Source organism: Mauremys mutica, chromosome 6, assembly GCF_020497125.1.
Source record: "Mauremys mutica isolate MM-2020 ecotype Southern chromosome 6, ASM2049712v1, whole genome shotgun sequence".
NCBI classification, from domain to species: domain Eukaryota; kingdom Metazoa; phylum Chordata; order Testudines; family Geoemydidae; genus Mauremys; species Mauremys mutica.
In genome coordinates, this window is record NC_059077.1 from 128576405 (window position 1) to 128595360 (window position 18956).

Consider the following 18956-nt stretch of genomic DNA (forward strand, 5'->3'; position numbering starts at 1 on the left):
CCAGAGCGGTCACAATGGTGCACTGTGGGATACCGCCCGGAGGCCAATACCGTCGATTTGCAGCCACACTAACCCTAATCCGACACGGCAATACCGATTTCAGCGCTACTCCTCTCGTCGGGGAGGAGTACAGAAATCGATTTAAAGAGCCCTTTATATTGATATAAAGGGCCTGGTTGTGTGGACGGGTGCAGGGTTAAATTGGTTTAACGCTGCTAAATTCGGTTTAAACGCGTAGTGTAGACCAGGCCTTAATCTTTGTCTGTTACTCATTTACAAGCAGTTCATTGTGGCTATTTGATATTGAAAGTTTAAGCTGTTGAGTATATTGGGTACTTTGGTCTTACGGTATATTTTTGTTCTCTGATTGTAATTTTTTGTCTGACTTGCTTTTCTTTTGCATGCTTCACTTTAGTATCTGTGCATCTCACAAACATTAATAAAATGCCCATGTTTTACAGATAGATGATCTGATTCAGTGATTAAAGATTGTTGCAAGGTCACACAGGAAGTATGTGGAAGAGCCAGAAATAGAGCCCTGATCTCCTGTGTCCTCAGTCCACTATTTTAAATACAGCAAGATCATCATTCCCATTTTAGAATCAGGTTTCTGGTAGGAATACTTATGTATATGTATTCAAAATTTATTTTCATTTGCTTAATTTTTTTTGTTGCTTCTATACATACTCCTATCAACAAACAGCAATGCTGTAAATGACCATAGAATTGGTTTGAGCACATATTGAATTCACTTAAATTTGTTTTTGTAATATTTATCTCGGTTTAATATAGCTCATTTTCTAACTTGAGCATGGAATTAATATATATATATATATATATATATATATCTATATATCTATATATATATATATATATATATATTTGGTAGGGAAAGGAGTGTTGAGGCTAATCTCCCCCCCCCCCGCCCCCCAAAAAAAGAATAACATAAATATTGGAGTTGCGAATGGGCCAAAATCATTCCAGCTGTAACTCAGTCAGTAGACTTGCAGTATAGGCGGTGTCTCATTGTGTCAGAGCATAGTCAGTCAGCAGCCTGCATTTAGCATCATATTTTATTACATTGAGGTTTTTCTGCATTCTTTTTAGAAAAGGACTTTCCTTTTTTGAAATGATTCCTTTGTTTTCATAACTTAAACTTTGGACCATGTATCATTTATAGGACTCCAAATTTATTTTTTTCTAACTACTCTGTAGTTGTGGAAACTATCTTTTTTTTAGTAATGTTATGGTCATCTGTTAAAGTGTGAGGTTTTTAAGAGGGAAAAAAAACTTTATTTACTATACACTTTGTGACATAAGAAACATTTTCTATAAATTGTGAAGGGAAATTTAGTTTTAATGAGTGAGGTACTGGTGCCACTTGTTAGTCATGTTTAATGTAGAGGTTTTATTTGTAGGCTTTTCCACATAAGCTAATTTTTTTTTTCAGGAGAATTATAGAATCCTTGGCATAGGATTTTGATAAGTGAATCTGATTCTGTTTTTTTAGTGCTAATGTGTTATTGTTAGTAACTATATTGTTACTGATATGGAAACTAAGTAATCTTGAATAGTGTTTAAAAGCATTTTATTTTAAAAGGGCTTTTTATTTCACTCTTTAGGTGAATAACCAAGACAACCATGGTGTGTGATTAATATTAATCATTTATTTTGTAGGTTGGAGGAGGACAGTGAGGAAAAAATGACAGGGGAGAGCATTAAAAAGCAGGGCTTTGTCACGCTTTTTTACAAGAATAGTTATTTAATGTCAAACAATTTTTAAAAACCAACTCAGCAACGGCCACTGCTTTTGAAACCTTAACTTCACACCTAAACTACGGCATTTGTAGACTAGTTGGCTTTGCTCAAATCACATTCTGCATGATTTCATGATGCCTCATTAGTGTTAAAGGATGCTTCATGGGACAAACATAAATGACAGTTTATTTGTAAGTGAATGACCTACTTGAAATTGAATTTCTGTGTTTTGAAAGGTTTTATTCCACCCATAATGTTGTTAGCAATAGTAATACTAGAGGACAGTTAAAATAGAAAAGCAATGAAGCAACAAGCTTTCTATAGCAAGAAAACAGTGATTGAATTGCAAAACACCAGTGACTAGAGCCCAGAGACGTCTAATGATGCCTTAGCATAATCTTTGTTAGGCTACCTTATAGTTTTGATTTGTTTGTGATACTTAAACTAACTTTTTTATTGCTTAGTGCAAGAGATTCCCGAACTTTGATCTCTGCTGGCTTTTGGAGAGCAGGCTGGTCATGTGGTGATATTTAGTTTCCAGCTGTTTTTCCGTCATCAAAAATTGCTAAGAAGAGCCTGGAAGTATGAAAAAGCAGGTAGAAACAAGGAAGAAGCAGTCATCTTATCTACCTCTACTAGAGACTGCTGCTGTGGATGAGGAGGAGACTAAATAGGAGCCATCCTTAGGCCTGGTCTGCACTAAACGGTTAGGTGGATGTAAGCTGCCTTGTGTTCACTTAGCTGTACAAGTGTCTTCACTTAAATTTGACTCCAGCCAATGTAAGTGCCTCACTATGCCAATTTAGTGACACCACCGATCTGAGTGGTGAAGAGTCATGGTTTATGTAATTAGGTTGAGGTAGTGTCAATGTAGACACTGTGTTGCTTACATTGACTGTTACTGGCCTTCAGGAGCCATTCCACAATGCCCCACACTGTCCTGGTGAGGATGTGCAGTGCTGACACAAGAAGCCAAGTGTGTGCGCACACAAGTGATTTAATAACTGCGTTGGCTGTAGGTTGACATAATTTGGTAGAACTGCCTAACCAGGCTCGGCCACAGAGCGTACCAGGTCAACATGATGGAACTGTACTGTGACAGGGAGAGGAGGCTGGTACTGGCCGTGTGTGGCCAATGGGAGAAGCGGGAAGAGCTGGCCCCTTGCTGGAATCAATTCCCCTCTGACCAGCTAACCCCTGCCCAGCAGGTAGAGATCAGAAAGATGCTGCATTCCTACCAACAGCTGTTTTCCAACTGGCTTGGGCTCACTTAGAGCTGGAGCTGTCCACTGGGGGGAGCCAGCCCTCCCATCAGGTGTGCCCCATTCAGAGTACAGTAACTGGGAACACAGCCCAGGCCCTGGAGGGAGAGGTCAGAGACATGTTAGCGTTAGGGGTGATCCAGCCCCAGGGGTGTCTCCCGTGGTGCTGGACCCCAGGAAAAATGGGTTGATGGGATTCTGTGTGGCCTATTGGAAGCTCAGTGCCATCACCATGTCTGGTGCCTGCCCATGCCTGGGCCTGATGAGATCCTAGACAAGTTGCGGGGGACTTGGTACCCCATGACCAGGGATGTCACCAGAGGCTACTGGCAGGTGCCTTTGGATCCAGATACCAGGTTGAAGCCGGCTTTTGTCACCCCTTTAGGGCTGTACAAGTCCCTGGTCCTACCTTTCAGGCTCAAGGAGGTGCTGGTCACCTACCAGCGCCAGGTGGATCAGTTACTGAGGGGGATGGAGAATTTTACCCTACTGTACTTTGATGATATTTGTGCCATTAGCCAGACCTGGGAGGACCATGTGTGCCAGGTGAAGAGGGAGCGGAGTCACCGCCTGGATGCAGGGCTGACTGTAAAAGCTGGGACATGCAAGGTGGAGATGGCAGAGGTGTCGTACCTGGGCCACAAAGTGGGGAGTGGCTGCCTGAAGCCAGAGCTGGCCAAGGGGGGGGGCAATCAGAGACTGAGCTGCTCCCCAGACTAAGAAACAGGCCCAGGCCTTTATTGGGATGGTGGGGCACTTCGGGAGGTTTTTGCCCCACTTTAGCTCTGTGTCAGCTCCCATCACTGAGCTAAGCAAGAAGGCTAAGCCAGGCAAGCTGGTATGGACTGGGCAGTGCCAGAGGGTTCTCTGCATGCTGAAGGAGGATCTGGTCAAGGGCCTGGTGCTGGGAAACCCAGACTCTGACAAGCCCTTTATGGTGTTCACCGATGCCCCAGACACAGGGCTGGGTGCGGTGGCGAGGCGGGCCAATGCAAAGGGGGAGAAACACCCCATCATGTAGCTGAGCAGGAAGCTGCTGCCTCGGGAGCAGGGCTATGGGGCCATAGAGAAAGAATGCCTGACCAGGGAGTGGGCTCTTAAAAGGCTGCAGCTGGATCTATTTGGGCGGCATTTCACAGTGTATCCAGACCGCTTGCCCTGCTGTGGCTGCACCAGATGAGAGGGGCAAATGCCAAGCTCCTGAGATGGAGTCTGTCCTTCCAGGATTATGGGATGGAGGTGGCCCACATTAAGGGGAGTGCAAATGTTATAGCTGATGCTTTGTCCCAAAGAGGGAGGCCTGAACTTCCCCAGGTCACTGGCCAAAGTGACCTCGCTCAGTTCAGTCTCAAAGGCGGGAGAGATGTGAAGTAGTATGGATTTTCCCTTATGCTGTATGTGAGTCTTACTGTTTTGCATGAATGCTGTGCGGGCCTCAGTATTGCACCAGTGTCTAGGTGCTGTGAATAAGGGTGCGTGACTTCAGTGGGGGCTGCCCCAGCTGCCTGCACAGATGCTATGGCTGTCCCTTCTTAACCTGAGACCCAGGAGGGGGATGCGACCAGGTGATTCTTGGCAGGGAAGAGAGACAAAGGCTGGAGGAGGAGCAACAGGCAGGACAGGGGCCAGGCAGCTGGAAGTGAATCAGTCTTGGCTGGCTTGGGATGCAGGGGGAGGGCTAGGGCCCTGGCTCTGGGCTCTCCTCCCCCCAAGGTGGACTAAGCACAGGCCAATGGGGGCGGCAGGAAGCGGCGTGGGCTGAGGGATGTGCTGGCCACTGCTTCCTGCCACCCTCATTGGCCTGGGGCAGTGAACCGTGGCCAGTGGGAGCCGCGATTGGACGAACCTGCGGACGCGGCAGGTAAACAAACCTGGCAGGCCGCGGGCCAAAGGTTGCCGATCCCTGTATCAAATATTCAATTAAATGATTCCATAGAATTTTTAAAATCATCAGATGTTGGTGTAGACCTGTTTTATAACCCAACCTCCGCTCTTTGATGCATCACTTTTTACCAAAAATATTTGGCTTATGAACAAGTATATACGGTATGTCATGGGGCTTGTCTACGCTGGCAACCTTAAAGCTCTGCCATGGCTTGTGTAGTCGCAGCACAGCGCTGGGGGAGAGCTCTCCCAATGCTCTAAAAAATGAGGGGCGTAGCTCCTAGCGCAGTTCCCAGCGCTGGTGCACTGTCTATACTGGCACTTTAGAGCGCTGTAAGTTTCATCGCTCAGGGGTGTGTTTTTTCACACCCCTGAGCGAGAAAGTTGCAGCACTGTAAAGTGCCAGTGTGGACAAGCCCATGGAGAATGCAGCCAGTTGTCAGAGAAGCATATGGAGGGGGTTGGGAAAGAGGAACAAAAGAGGGAGTGTGATTAACTTCTTAAAAAAACAAAAGGAAACCCCAAACAAACACAACACTTACTGCATTAGAAAGCTAGAAATACCCATGTGACAGTGTACCCCATAAGGCTTTATGGGGTGTGTGTGCTTATAAATGTATGTATGATATAACTGGAGTAGAGTTTTGCTCCATATGCCATGTAACGCATCTATGTAAAGGTTATGATCTACTGGTTATGTTCATCCTAGTTGTATGTAGGTACCATTTGTGTGTTCAAAGTTATGAACATTGGCTGTATACTTGATTTCTAAATAACCTTAATTCGAACATTTGGTCACTTCTTGGGAAAGGAATGTGCAAGTTAAGTGCTCAATCAGGAAGCACTTAACAGACAAAAGAACTTGCAAGACTCCAATCCACATAAGAAGTCTACCTGAGTGTGTCTGGATTCTACACAGGGGGAGGGAGGGGTGTCTACCCAAAAGAGAGAGTCTGTTTAAACCCTTGGGAGACCCCTCCATTTGGTCTTCAGATGGCTAAAGAGGGATTATCTCTCCCCCCCCCCCCCCCGCGCTCCCCTACTTGAAAGAAACTGAAACAAAGGGAACAGGAGTACTTGTGGCACCTTAAAGACTAACAAATTTATTTTAGCATGAGCTTTCGTGAGCTAAAGCTCACTTCTTCGGATGCATAGAATGGAACACACAGGAGATATTTATACATACAGAAACAAAGGGGTGTGAGTGATTGATTGCTGGACCCAGGCTAAAAGGAGATTACACTGTAAAAGGGAGCATTCTGGAACTGGTAAGGATCTTATCTGTATTCAGTTTGATTAGACATAGATTTGCACATTTTATTTTATTTTGCTTGGTGACTTACTTTGTTCTGTCTGTTACTACTTTGAACCACTTAAATCCTACTTTCTGTATCTAATAAAATCACTTTTGACTTATTAATTAACTCAGAGTCTGTATTAGTACCCGGGGGAGCAAATAGCTGTGCATATCTCTTGATCAGTGTTATAGAGGGTGAACAATTTATGAGTTTACCGTAAAACGGATTTATTTAGGTTTAGACCCCATTGGATCTGAGTGTTAAAGACAGGAATACTTCTGTTAGCTGCTTTCAGGTAAACCTGCAGCTTTGGGGCAAGTAATTCAGACCCTGGGTCTTTGTTTGAGCAGACGGGTATGTCTGACTCAGCAAGACAGGGTGCTGGGGTCCCGAGCTGGCAGGGAAAGCAGGGGGCAGAAGTAGTCTTGGCACATCAGGTGACACCTCCCAAGGAGGGTTCTGTGATCCAACCCGTCACAACCCTCAAATGTTTTCTGCCTTCCTGTTGCTGTTGGAAAACCTGCCAAACAGAAAACTGAGGGCTTGGCTACACTCGAAACTTCAAAGCGCTGCCGCGGCAGCACTTTGAAGTGTGTGTGTGTGGCTGCAGTGCCAGCGCTGGGAGAGAGCTCTCCCAGTGCTGCATGTACTCCACCTCCCCATGGGGATTAGCTTGCAGCGCTGGGAGCCGCGCTGCCAGCGCTGCGGCACTGTTTACACTGACACTTTACAGCGCTGTATCTTGCAGCGCTCAGGGGGGTGTTTTTACTTGCAGTGCTGTAAAGCGCCAGTGTAGCCAAGGCCTTAGACTATAAAAGAGTGAGTGAATTATTTTACTTGGAAAATGCTGTCAGAAATGCATAAAGTAAACAAACTAGAAAAAATGTTTATCTAAGCTTTCAGTTATAATATTTGTTTACAGTAACAAATAGCACAATTTTTTGTCAGAAATGTGATTAATTTTGGTGACACCCCCACCATACCCCAAAAACTATTGCTGCTGCCTACTGCAGACAGTCTTTCTGTATAGGCTTGTTTTGTTGGTTTTTTATTTATTTATTTATTTTTATTAATCACTTCTATCACTATGTCTAGGTGCAGGTACAAAATATAAAAAGCAAAAGTTTATAAAAATCTAAGACACGGTATCAGCTGGAAAACTTTCCCTTCCAGCCCAGGAATGAGGAAAGGAGCCCAGCTACTAAACTCTGATCTCTGTTTGACAGCTGAATGGGTCATATCTTAGATCTTTTAGTACATCTACTATAATGTACCTTCTATATACATTTGAGTTTGCACCTGGCCCAGACATGACTGTTGATACCTGGTCCAGTGTCTGAGGGAGATTGCTAGCTCTTATCCATGCCCCTATCTGGATAAAACTGAAGGGATGTTGGTAGGTTGGAGGACTCTATTGGAAGATATTGCAAGGATTATTTCTACACCTATGTTTTGAGAGGTGTGCCTGCCACTTGTGAAGTGGTGTGTTACTGCATCCCCAGGTACTGTTAGATGATCATATGGCAGCAGTGTCCAGGAATGCTTCTTTACTGTCTGCACCTGGCTGGAAAACTGTTTTTTTTTTAATGTGAACCCTGTTATTGTGATACATACTTTTGTCACTCCAAGACTGGATAAGTACAATACATTCTGCATAGGGCTGTAACTTTAATCAGTCCGGAAACTAAGGCTAGTACAGAATGCAGCAGTCTGCCTATTAAATGATACTTCCCAGTTGAAGCACATTATACCTGTACTCAGTGATTTACATGGGCTACCTTTTGGTTTTCTGATTGAATTTTAAATGTGTTTGATCTATAAAGCCCTAAATAGCTTGGGAACTTGCTGCTTGAGATACTGTCTCTCTCCTTGTGCCCTATTGCCACAGTTGTGATTAGTGAAGGTGTGCTAGGTGGATCCTCCTTAATTTAAGAGGTGGAGCATGGTTAAAAGAGATGATAGTGTATTCTCTGTGAGGGTCCCTCAGTTTCTGTTATAAGTTCCTTTCCTCAAGTTCTAGTGTGAATGACATGCTGCAAGGTTAATCTATTTGTGCCATTTAATGCGGGGGAGGGAAATTGTTTTGCTGGAGGTTTAGTCCTGGTGGCTGGCAGAGGGGAGGGGTAAGCTGCTGTTTAATTTATTTCTGGCTTTGTAATGGGAGGTGGGTGGGGGTGGCAGAGCTCTGGATAGATGCCCCTTTTATTATAGTAGAAATCCAAATAAATATTTAAAAAACCGAAACTACCCCATATTCTGCATGTCTTCCCCTCCTGTATGTGTATTGTCCTTTTTATTATATAGGATCTGGATCTAATGACCTTTTTATACACGTCACATGTCATTAAGTGAACCTGATAGTTCACCCAGATCATTGTCTCCTTTGTTAACCTTGTCAATTACAATTAAACTTAACTGCAACTTTAATGCCCAAAGCAGTGATAATAGTATTCAAGATGAACAGATACCCTCTGATTTTGAACACTAATAATTATTGCAGTATTGTAAAACAAATCATGCAATACATATTAAATCTTTACAGTCTGTATTTTGTTTAAATTTGAAACTCCAAGATACTAGGGGTGTCTGTTCTGTAAAGTTGGCTTTTGTGCTGGAGTTCACAGATATAATAGCTGACTTTACCGGATATTTGCTTGTATCTATGATTAGAAATGCAGCCTCTTGTGAATATTCCAATTGAGTGAATACATAAGGGCTGTGTGTAGCCTTTGACCCACTGTGTCAATAGGTGTCTTCTCATGGTTCAAGGGTAGTTTAAAAAGGATAATTAGAGGGCATCTTTGCTTGTAATAACCTGTGGGCTGGAAATGTACTTTCCTCTTAGTATAACTCTTCTCTCTCCCTTTGGCAACTATTCCTTTTCCTATGCTTAGAGCAGAGATTAAATTTAATATTGCTTGCTTTCTTGTTTGTACATCTCTAGGGACACTTCCACTTTACTAAATGTAGTTTAGGGCTTATAAGAGGAGGAAAGGAAAAAAACAAAACTTGATTTTAATTAAAAAAATATTTAGAAGCTGCAATGGAAACTGTAGACTCACTTAAAAAGGTAAAATGTGGTAATTGGGATGGGTTGGACCCCCCTTCTGGGATGACACCTGATGTATTGAAGTTTCACTGAGCCCCTCCTGCTCCACCAACCTGGATTCCTTCACCCTGTTTTGCTGAATTAGGCTCTCCAGCCTCTTGTAGCATACACACACAGGTAGGGCCACACACAGCTGCAGACACAGACTGAAGTCAGCTCTGTGAGAGGATTCACCCAGCACTCACATGCACACCCCCTTTGGGGAATAAACCCAAAATAATGCTGTCTTGCGCTGTATAGAAAGATCTGCACAGCACAAGCTCATAAAAATTCTCCCTCTCCCTCAATGTGAAGAGAGAGATGCACAATTTCTTGCCCCCCGTTAGAAAGTGCACAAACTGGGTTTAATAAAACAAATGTATTAACTATAAAAGGCAGATTTTAAGTGATTATAAGGGATAGCAAACAGAACAAAGCAGTATCAGAGGGGTAGCCATGTTAGTCTGGATCTGTAAAAAGCGACAGAGTCCTGTGGCACCTTTATAGACTAACAGACGTATTGGAGCATAAGCTTTTGTGGGTGAACACCCACTTCGTCAGATGCATGTAGTGGAAACTTCCAGAGGCAGGTATAAATATGTAGGCAAGAATCAGTTTAGAGATAACGAGGTTAGTTCAATCAGGGAGGATGAGGTCCTCTTCTAGCAGTTGAGGTGAGAACACCAAGGGAGAAGAAACTGCTTTTGTAGTTGGCAAGCCATTCAGTCTTTGTTTAATTCTGAGCGGATGGTGTCAAATTTGCAGATGAACTGAAGCTCAGCAGTTTCTCTTTGAAGTCTGGTCCTGAAGTTTTTTTGCTGCAGGATGGCTACCTTTAAATCTGCTATTGTGTGTCCAGGGAGACTGAAGTGTTCTCCTACAGGTTTTTGTATATTGCCATTCCTAATATCTGACTTGTGTCCATTTATCCTTTTACGTAGGGACTGTCCAGTTTGGCCGATGTGCCAGCAATGCGCCTCTGCTATGTACATGATGGTGTATATTACATTGGTGGATGTGCAGGTGAATAAGCCAGTGATGATGTGGCTGATCTGGTTAGGTCCTGTGATGGTGTCGCTGGTGTAGATATGTGGGCAGAGTTGGCATCGAGGTTTATTGCATGGATTGGTTCCTGAGTTAGAGTTATTATGGTGCGGTGTGTGTTTGCTGGTGAGAAAATGCTTAAGGTTGGCGGGTTGTCTGTGGGCGAGGACTTAGAACAAAGCAGATTACTGAGCAAATAAAAGAAAACATGCATACTAAGCTTAAGATCTTAAAAAGACTGTTTTTAAGAAGTAATTTCTCATTCTAAATGTAGTTTTAGGCAAGTTGCAGAGTTTCTGTAGCTTGGAGTTCGTTATTTCTTCTTACAGACTGGTCCCCTTTCTCAGTCTGGACTCATCCCTATCTTTCCCCTCAGGTTGATTCCTTTGTCCTTTCAGGTACTTTCAGCAGTCCTTCTTGGGTAGGCAATGGAGGAGAGTCTAGATTAACCCCCTCGCCAGCCTTAAAAAGGATTTACCTAAGGCAGGAAACCTTTGTTTGATCCCTATTCCCCTACAGAGGAAAAGTACCAGCAGTGTTCAAGGTAGTATTTTGGATCAGGTGAACTTATCACCTGTCCTTGCAGTGTCAAAGCAGCTATGAAACCATGTTTATTTGCAATGTCCACAGGAAGGAACTCCAGGCAGATGGGAGATCCACATCTTCAAAGACTCATTGTCTTTTTCTAATGGCCCATTACGTCGGATTGCTTACTGTCTGGTGGGCATTTCCCCAAGTACACACAGTTGTAATTGTTATATAGTCAGTATTCTGAACTTTAATTACAGAAATGATACATGCATACTAATTGGATATTCACGTTCAGTAAATCATAGCCTTTCCAATCATATCTTACATGAGTCATCTTGCATAAAGTACATCTTAGTTATGCCATATTCATATCATAACCATATTTCTATGAAGAATATGGGGTATAACTTTCCAGTAATCTCATCTGTCCAGTTCAACAAAGCAATCTTTTGAATAATAACTTGAAAGTACCTTTGAATCCTGACCATCTGAGACTTGTTGAGAGTGAGATTAGTCTCCTCCCCCATCCCAAAAATATACTCTTCTTCCTGTCTCCCTCCCATCACCTGGTAGTCAGATACACGTTTAAGTTGGATCACCCCCTGAAAAATGTCAGAACTCCCCTATCCCTGCAGACAAATTAAGTCCATATAATTGCAGGGAAAGCAGTTTTAAAACTTTCTCCATGAATGGTCATGCATCTCTATAGGGAAGATTTCAGGATCTGAAGGTGGGATTAAATGTTTGCCTCCCTTCTCTAGAAACTAGGAAGGGGGGAGAGAATACCTTAGTATGTAATAGAGGGCAGTAGTCCCAACATTTCAGGCTGTGAGAGTGCAATGCATGAATGCCCTTAAACTTGATTACAAAAATGGGGCAGGATGGGAGTGATTGTTTTTGTCCTTTTAGGGCTAATGTGACTAAACCAAGGTGTGAGCTAGGAATGCTTCAAAGTAGGATTGATAAAAATCCATGTGTCTTTCTAGCAATCAAAAAGATTTTATCACATCCGTAGATATGCAGGGTGCTTATTTCCATATACTTATTGATCCTTTTAATCAAAGATGCCTTCATCTTTTTTCCTGTTAGTTACATACCTGCAATATCAAGAATTTCCATTAAGTCCAGTATCCACATATTGAGTATTTACCAAACTACTGTCCTTAGGCTGACTGCCATTATGATATAGAGTATAGCTGTCAGAACTGGATTATTGATTGGGATGGTTCTCACAACACTCAGGAGCTGTAATAATCAGAGTAATTTATTGTTTCATAATCTGGGACTAATAATAAATCATAAAATATCAGGGTTGGAAGAGACCTCAGAAGGTCATCTATTCCAAAACCCTGCTCAGAACAGGAACACCACCAACTAAATCATCCCATCCAAGGCTTTATACAAGGCTGATATACATTTAAGCCTATTTTTAAATACAAAACTAGGCAAAGCCATTATAGAGCAAAAGTACAAGCAATAAGAGTAAATCCAATGTCAATAGCTGAATGTTTCTATCAGCTGAATCTCTTGTTGTAATGCGTAGACCTGCTGTGGGTATGAGTTCATACCAAATGAGCTCTATTTTTAAGAAGAAACAAATGAATGTATGATCTGGGCAATATCAGTGTTTAAAGCAAGTATTCCAAAACTCTGACCACAGATTTCAGTGGCGGATGTTTTCTAGGGGAGGACATAGCGCAAGTATAGCAGTCTTCAGAAAGACATTGTTCTACTTACTACTTTCTTAGAAATAATAGTGGTCAGAAAAGTCTAGTGCATGCAATGAATTCTAACAATACAAGAAATACTAGTTCAGATAGACTGCTCTGTAGTCCCCTATACAAATGAAGCTTTGTTTCCCTCAGGGTTTTAGGAAAGTGGGAGTAAACAGCTTCAAAAGTGCAAAATTATGTAGTAGGATGGAGAGGATTAAATAATATAAAAAATATCTGGAGATATACCTATTTCATAGAACTGGATGGGACCCTGAAAGGTCATTGAGTCCAGCCCTCCGCCTTCATAGCAGGACCAAGTACTGATTTTGCCCCAGATCCCTAAGTAGCACCCTCAAGGATTGAACTCAGAACCCTGGGTTTAGCAGGCCAATGCAAACCACTGAGCTCTCTCTCCCAGTCCATCGCTGCTTCTTTTTCCCTCTCCAGGCCTCCTTTATTCCAAATGTACTTTTAGATTAGATTGCAGTTCTGAACAAACTGTTGTATGGCAGGTTGCATTTATCAGATCACTTTCATTGTTGAAGTGTGGCAAAGTTCCTCCTCTCCCCTAGTAGGTCCTGTGCTTATTGGCGGATTTTTCTCCCCTCAGTGGTCTTCCCCTTGGATAAAACCCACAGTCTGGATCAACTCCTCCTATGTCTGTTTAGGAGTAGCGAGACTTGGGGGGAACCCGGTCCCACCCTCTACTCCGGGTTCCAGCCCAGGGCCCTGTGAATTGCAGCAGTCTCTATAGTGCTACTTGTAACCGCTGCTTGACTGCTACAGCTCCCTGGGCTACTTCCCCATAGCCTCCTTCAAACACCTTCTTTATCCTCACCATAGGATCCTCCTGGTGTCTGATACTGCTTGATTGTATGGTGTTTCCTCAATCCTCCAGTAGTACCTCTCAGTTCTTAGTTCCTTGTGTTTCTGACTCCCAGCTCCTCATACGCACTTCCTTCCTCTGGCTCCTCCACCCCTGACTGGCGTGAGTTCCCCTTTTTATATCAGGTGCCCTGATTAGCCTGTCCTGATTGGCTGCAGGTGCTCCAATCAATGTAGCTCTCTGATGCCTTTCTGAAAGTTCTTAATTGGCCCCAGGTGCCTTAATTATCCTGGAGCAACTGCCATTTTGGTTCCCATGGTACTAGGGATTTGCTTAGTCTGGGGCTAACATACCTGTTCCTGAGTACTTTCCTGTAGCCATCCGACCTTGCTCCATCACAACACCTACCACCGCAACTGATATTTCTGCTTTGTCTTGGCGCATGTTGTTTTTTCTTCTCTGCATCCTTTTTGTCTTTTCCACTTCGCATTCTTTTTCTCCCTTTTCCTGCTGCTTATTTTGCTTTGGGATATCTGTAGGATCAGCAACTGAAAGTGCATCTCTGTCAGTTACTCATTGCAGTTCATGCTGTCTTGAAAGTGATATAGCTAGCTGGTGGTCTGTCACCCGTTGTGCATCTGTATAGGCTGCAGGCAGACAACTGGTTGGGAAGAGTGATTTAGTGTCAATTATATGTGTGTAAACTTGCCAGACACCAGCTGTGTGTTTGTGAGGATGGGGGGGGGGGAGATTGGTGAATGCTTTCTAGGGTTTACTTGAGCTAGAGGGTGTGAATTTAGTGGGGCTTATGGGAGCAAAATAGGTTTCACGTGCTGTCTTATACTTTGGAAGTGGCAGACTTTAAGAACAGAAGAACAACCATGCTGGATCAGACCGATGGTCCATCTAGCTCAGTATCCTGTCTTCTGAGAGTGGCCAATGCCAGGTGCTTCAGAGGGAATGAACAGAACAGGCAATCATTGAGTGATCCATCTCCTGTCATCCACTCCCAGCTTCTGCAGTCAGACTCTAGGGACACCCAGAGCATGGGATTGCAGCCCTGCAAACTTGGCTAATACCCATTGATGGACCTATCCTCCATGAACTTATTCTTTTTTGAACCCCGTTATAGTTTTGGCCTTCAGAACATCCCATGGAATGAGTTCCACAAGGTGACTGTGTTGTGTGAAGAAGTGTTTCCTTTTGTTTGTTATAAACCTGCTACCTATTAATTTCATTGGGTGACTCCTGGTTCTTGTGTTATGTGAAGGAGTAAATAATACTTCCTTATTTACTTTCTCTCCACCATTCATGATATGTTAGAGGTCTATAAAATCTCCCCTTAGCCATCTCTCTTCGATGCTGAAAAGTCTGTCATCTTAATCTCTCCTTGTATGGAAGCTGTTTCATACCCTTAATTTTTTATGCCTTTCTCTGTACTTTTCCCAATTATAATATACTGTATCTTTTTTGAGGTGGGACCACTAGAACTAAATTTCAGTAGATTAAGGATTCCTTTATTAGGAATCCTGCACCACTCAGATGTCAGGCATTCCAGGATCTGGAAGAAAAACTCCATGACGTCAGCAGTTTGGAAAGTATCAGGAGAGGGAAATGATGGTATGCATTCATTAAAATGTCAATGTTACCAGATTACTGGTCCCTGAATATTTCAGCATCTGGAGGAGAGGTTGGGAGACTATTTTATCAGAGTATCAATGCCTGAGGTAATGTGCTTTAGTGTCTTGTTTCAGCAGGTATTCTTGATGCTTCAGGATCTGCCCTGCACTTTGGTGCTGGGTAACTCTTTTGTCTTGGCACACATCTATTGTCTTCAGGGGGCAGAAAGAATGCTGCTCATGGGTTCAAATTATGACAGTGAACTATATCTATGAAGGGCAACCATGTTGGTTATGGTATCTCCCTTTAGTAGACCATGTTGTGCAGGAATGTTAGATTTGCTTGCAGATGTCATCTTAGCCACTAAAGAAATGTTTGAAGCCATCATAAGAGGTTCCTAATTGCTTTTTTGCTGTCTGGATTAAACTATTATGTCTGGCTGCTGTGAGGTTTGAAGGTGTATCCGACCTTTTTATGTTTGACCTGGCAAGAGGGCACATTAAGTTTAATTTTGTTTCCATTGGAGCTGCTCATAAATCCAGTCTAAGTCAGCATATAAGGAGGCATAACGTTATTTAGCTAATTCGTGACAAGAATTCAATGAGGAATTAATGAATGGCCTATCTTACCTAGGCAATTTGGTGACATGATGCCATATGATATTCAGTGTAGTTAAGTGTGGGGTGGTGCATGTTGAAAGTAATAATTTGAACTAATCTCAGTAATAAATTCTAAATGAACTCTAGCTACTCAGGAAAAAAGATCTTTGTCATTGTGGATAGTTCAGTGAAAACATCTGCTCCATGCTCAGCAGGAGTCAGAAAAACAGGCAATGTTAGGTTGTATTAAGACGCGAGTATAGTGTATCTATTGAAAATATTCTGATCCAATTATATAAATTACTGGTGTGTATTGTTCGATTCTGGTCACCTTGTTTTAAAAAGTATATAATTAGAACTGGTTGAAAATGCAAAACAGTGCTACATTTTGGAAAATTTGGCCAGCTCTAGATACATCAGAAATAGAAGGGGTCTGGGGGGAAGAGGGGAGAATGATAATGATTAGAGCAATGGTTCTCAAACTTTTGTATTGGTGACCCCTTTCACACAGCAAACCTCTAAGTGTGACCCCCTCCCTTATAAATTAAAAACACTTGTAAAATATATATTTAACACTATTATAAATGCTGGAGGTGAAGTGGGGTTTGGGGTGGAGCCAGACAGCTTGCAAACCTCCCCCCCCCCCCCATGTAATAACCTCATGACTCCCTAAGGAGTCACAATGCCCAGTTTGAGAACCCCTGGATTAGAGGCATTGCAAGGTTTCTCAGAGTTTTTAAAAAGTATATACCATATACACTCGTTCATAAGCCGAATTTTTTTAGTAAAAAAGGGAAGGACCAGAGAAGGGGGTTGGCTTATGAACGGGTATAGAGAAGGAGAGGTGGGACACAGTTCCTCCCCACAACAGAGGGAGCAAGGAAAGGCAGCAGAGCCAGAAGGGAAGAGGTGGGGCCAGAGTCTCTCTGCTTCCGACCACGCTGCTCTCCCCCCAGCCTCCAAAGCAGCTGCAGCTCTGGGGCTGGCAGGCTGCGGCCGCGCCGCCTGGCCTGGCCCACCGGAGCAGGCTGCGGCCGCGCCGCCCGGCCTGCCAGAGCAGCTCCAGCCAGGTCAGAGCGATCCTCCCCTGGCCCTCTCCAGATAAGGTGGGAAGGGATGGGATGGGGAGAGTGTGGGGTGTCCTGGGCCAGGGCTGGGGTCATGTGGGGGGTGGTCACAGGGGTTACTCCCCTGAACCCCAGCTTCTCACCCCTCAAAGAAATTTCCCCCCCAGTTGCTGTCCCAACCCGTCAGGGTAAGCAACTGGCGTGCCGGGACACTTTGTTTACTTAGGTTTACCTCTGTGCCTGCGGACGCTCGAGGTAAACAAACCCTCTCAGCCCACTAGCGGCTTATTCTGATGGCCCGGGAGCCAAAGTTTGCTGACCCCTGAATTATAGGGTTGGCTTATGAATGAGTCATAAACATTTTCCATTTTTACTTATCCATCGGAGTAGGTGGGGGGAGTCGGCTTATAAACGAACCGGCTTATGATCGAGTTTATACAGGAGTTCATAGAGGAGATGAATGTGAGGACGTCCGATATAAAAGAATAAATGATGTGTAAAAGAGTAGTCATTTTTATCCATTATAATAGAATAAAGGGACACACAAAAGGCTTTGGAAGATTTTAAACTGATGATTAAACCCCTTTTATGCAACATCTAATTAACCTATGGAACTTGTAGATTCAAGAGACCTTTGAAGCCAAGGATTAGCTATTTATATGAATAGTAACATCCACAGTAATATTAAATAGGATAAATATTTTTAAGGGATAACTTTTCTTTCACCTTGCCCTGAAACATCTGGTACTAGCCACTGAAAGATTAGATGTGATCCATCTAGCCTGATAAAACTTGATGTACTAGGTCAGTCCAATGTTACTGTAAGTCACTCATTTGCATAGTGAAGATACTACCTATTGTAAAGTGTTTTGGGGTCTTCTTATGAAAGGCATTGTTGAGTGCAGTATAGAGCTTTGTTGTTGCTAGTAGATTTCATAGCAATATTTTGGCAATCAAGTTCTCATGCATAGGTGTTTTTCTTTTCCTGATCTTTCATTAACATGTTTGTCTTTTTCAGGGGATTGATGTGTAAAATTTTGCATCATCGGTCATATTACCTGATATTCAGTGCTTATCTTCAGTGATGTGTAATCTTATCAAACAAACCAAGCCCGTGACTAAATTATTTGCATGTTACTGATATTTTAAAACGTTTTAAAATTTGGTATGTTTGATACCTTCTGACTTGTCTTGTACAAATATGTCATTTACATGCTGCCTTTTTACTTTGTTTTATTTCAGGAGCAGTGGAAGTGTCACGCCAGAGTCCGATTGCATGTTGGTTTAGTGCTATGCTTTACTGCTTTGGTGGGTCTATTCTGTCTTCCTTGATGCTTGCAGAGCCTCCTGTAGGGTTCCTTGCAAACAGCACTAATATCTTCCTGGCATCTTCAGTCTGGTAAGCATGCACAAGAGTATAAAATAAGTACCTTTGTTTTTTGTATTAGTGAACTCGTACTGTGTGCACACTTATAAAGTGTAGTGCTTATGCAGCTGCTAGAGCTCCCCTGATAGTAAGCGACAATGGGGCAACTGTAGCAAAAAACCTCCCGAGATACAAAACCCTTGGTGTGGACACAGGCAGAGAGTCTTCAGAGTTAATGCTGATTGGAATTAATGGAAGCAGCTTGACTCTCTTGAAGGAGCAAGATTATCTTTCATTCTCTGTCTTTGGAAGGCTGTCTTATGTAGGGCCATTCATTTGACTTAAAGCGTTTTCTATTTATTATTGGCAAGTGGGTCAGTGGATAAGTCAGTCTCTTCAAAGTTTTGTAAAGAAACTAGAGGGGTAAGTTTGTCCAAGGCAGAGTTTATCATCGTTACTTTTTAAGAAGTAAGCTAATTCCTAGAAGGATGACACATGGGGTCTGTTTAAGTTTAAAGGATTTTGGGGTAGCTATTGGGCATCCAGATACTACCAAGAGGTAGGTGTTTTTCTGCTGCTAGAAAGGAGGGTTTGCTGGGACTGATTCCACTACCCCCTCTTGTTCAGCTTGTGCTTCTTGGCAATGACCTCCTTTATTTACTGCCAGCTCCCAGCTTGACGTTCTGAAACTAACAGGAGATGGGAGTCATTTTGGGAACGAAGGTGAGGGGAAAAAATTACATGGAAGTCAGCAGCAAGTTTAATGGGAAGGCAGGTGAGAAAGAGGCAGTGAATTGGCTTGCTGTGGGAAAGGGATAGGTTCAAGAGCTTGGAGTTGAAGGTTGAAGGAGAGCTTGTTTTGTTCCCAAGCGTCTGTCTATGCTGCAAAAAAAGTGTG

The 18956-nt window shown here is 43.0% G+C and overlaps 1 protein-coding gene across 2 annotated transcripts in view; it reads left to right on the forward strand.

Annotated features, from left to right (window-relative positions):
* TMEM38B (transmembrane protein 38B) overlaps positions 1 to 18956 on the forward strand; it is an 85211-nt gene that overhangs the window by 7263 nt on the left and 58992 nt on the right. For both annotated transcript variants that reach the window (XM_045021637.1, XR_006580490.1), the window contains exon 2: positions 17935 to 18091. In XM_045021637.1, coding sequence (XP_044877572.1) covers positions 17935 to 18091 — 157 coding nt within the window. The remainder of the gene's footprint in view (positions 1 to 17934; positions 18092 to 18956) is intronic.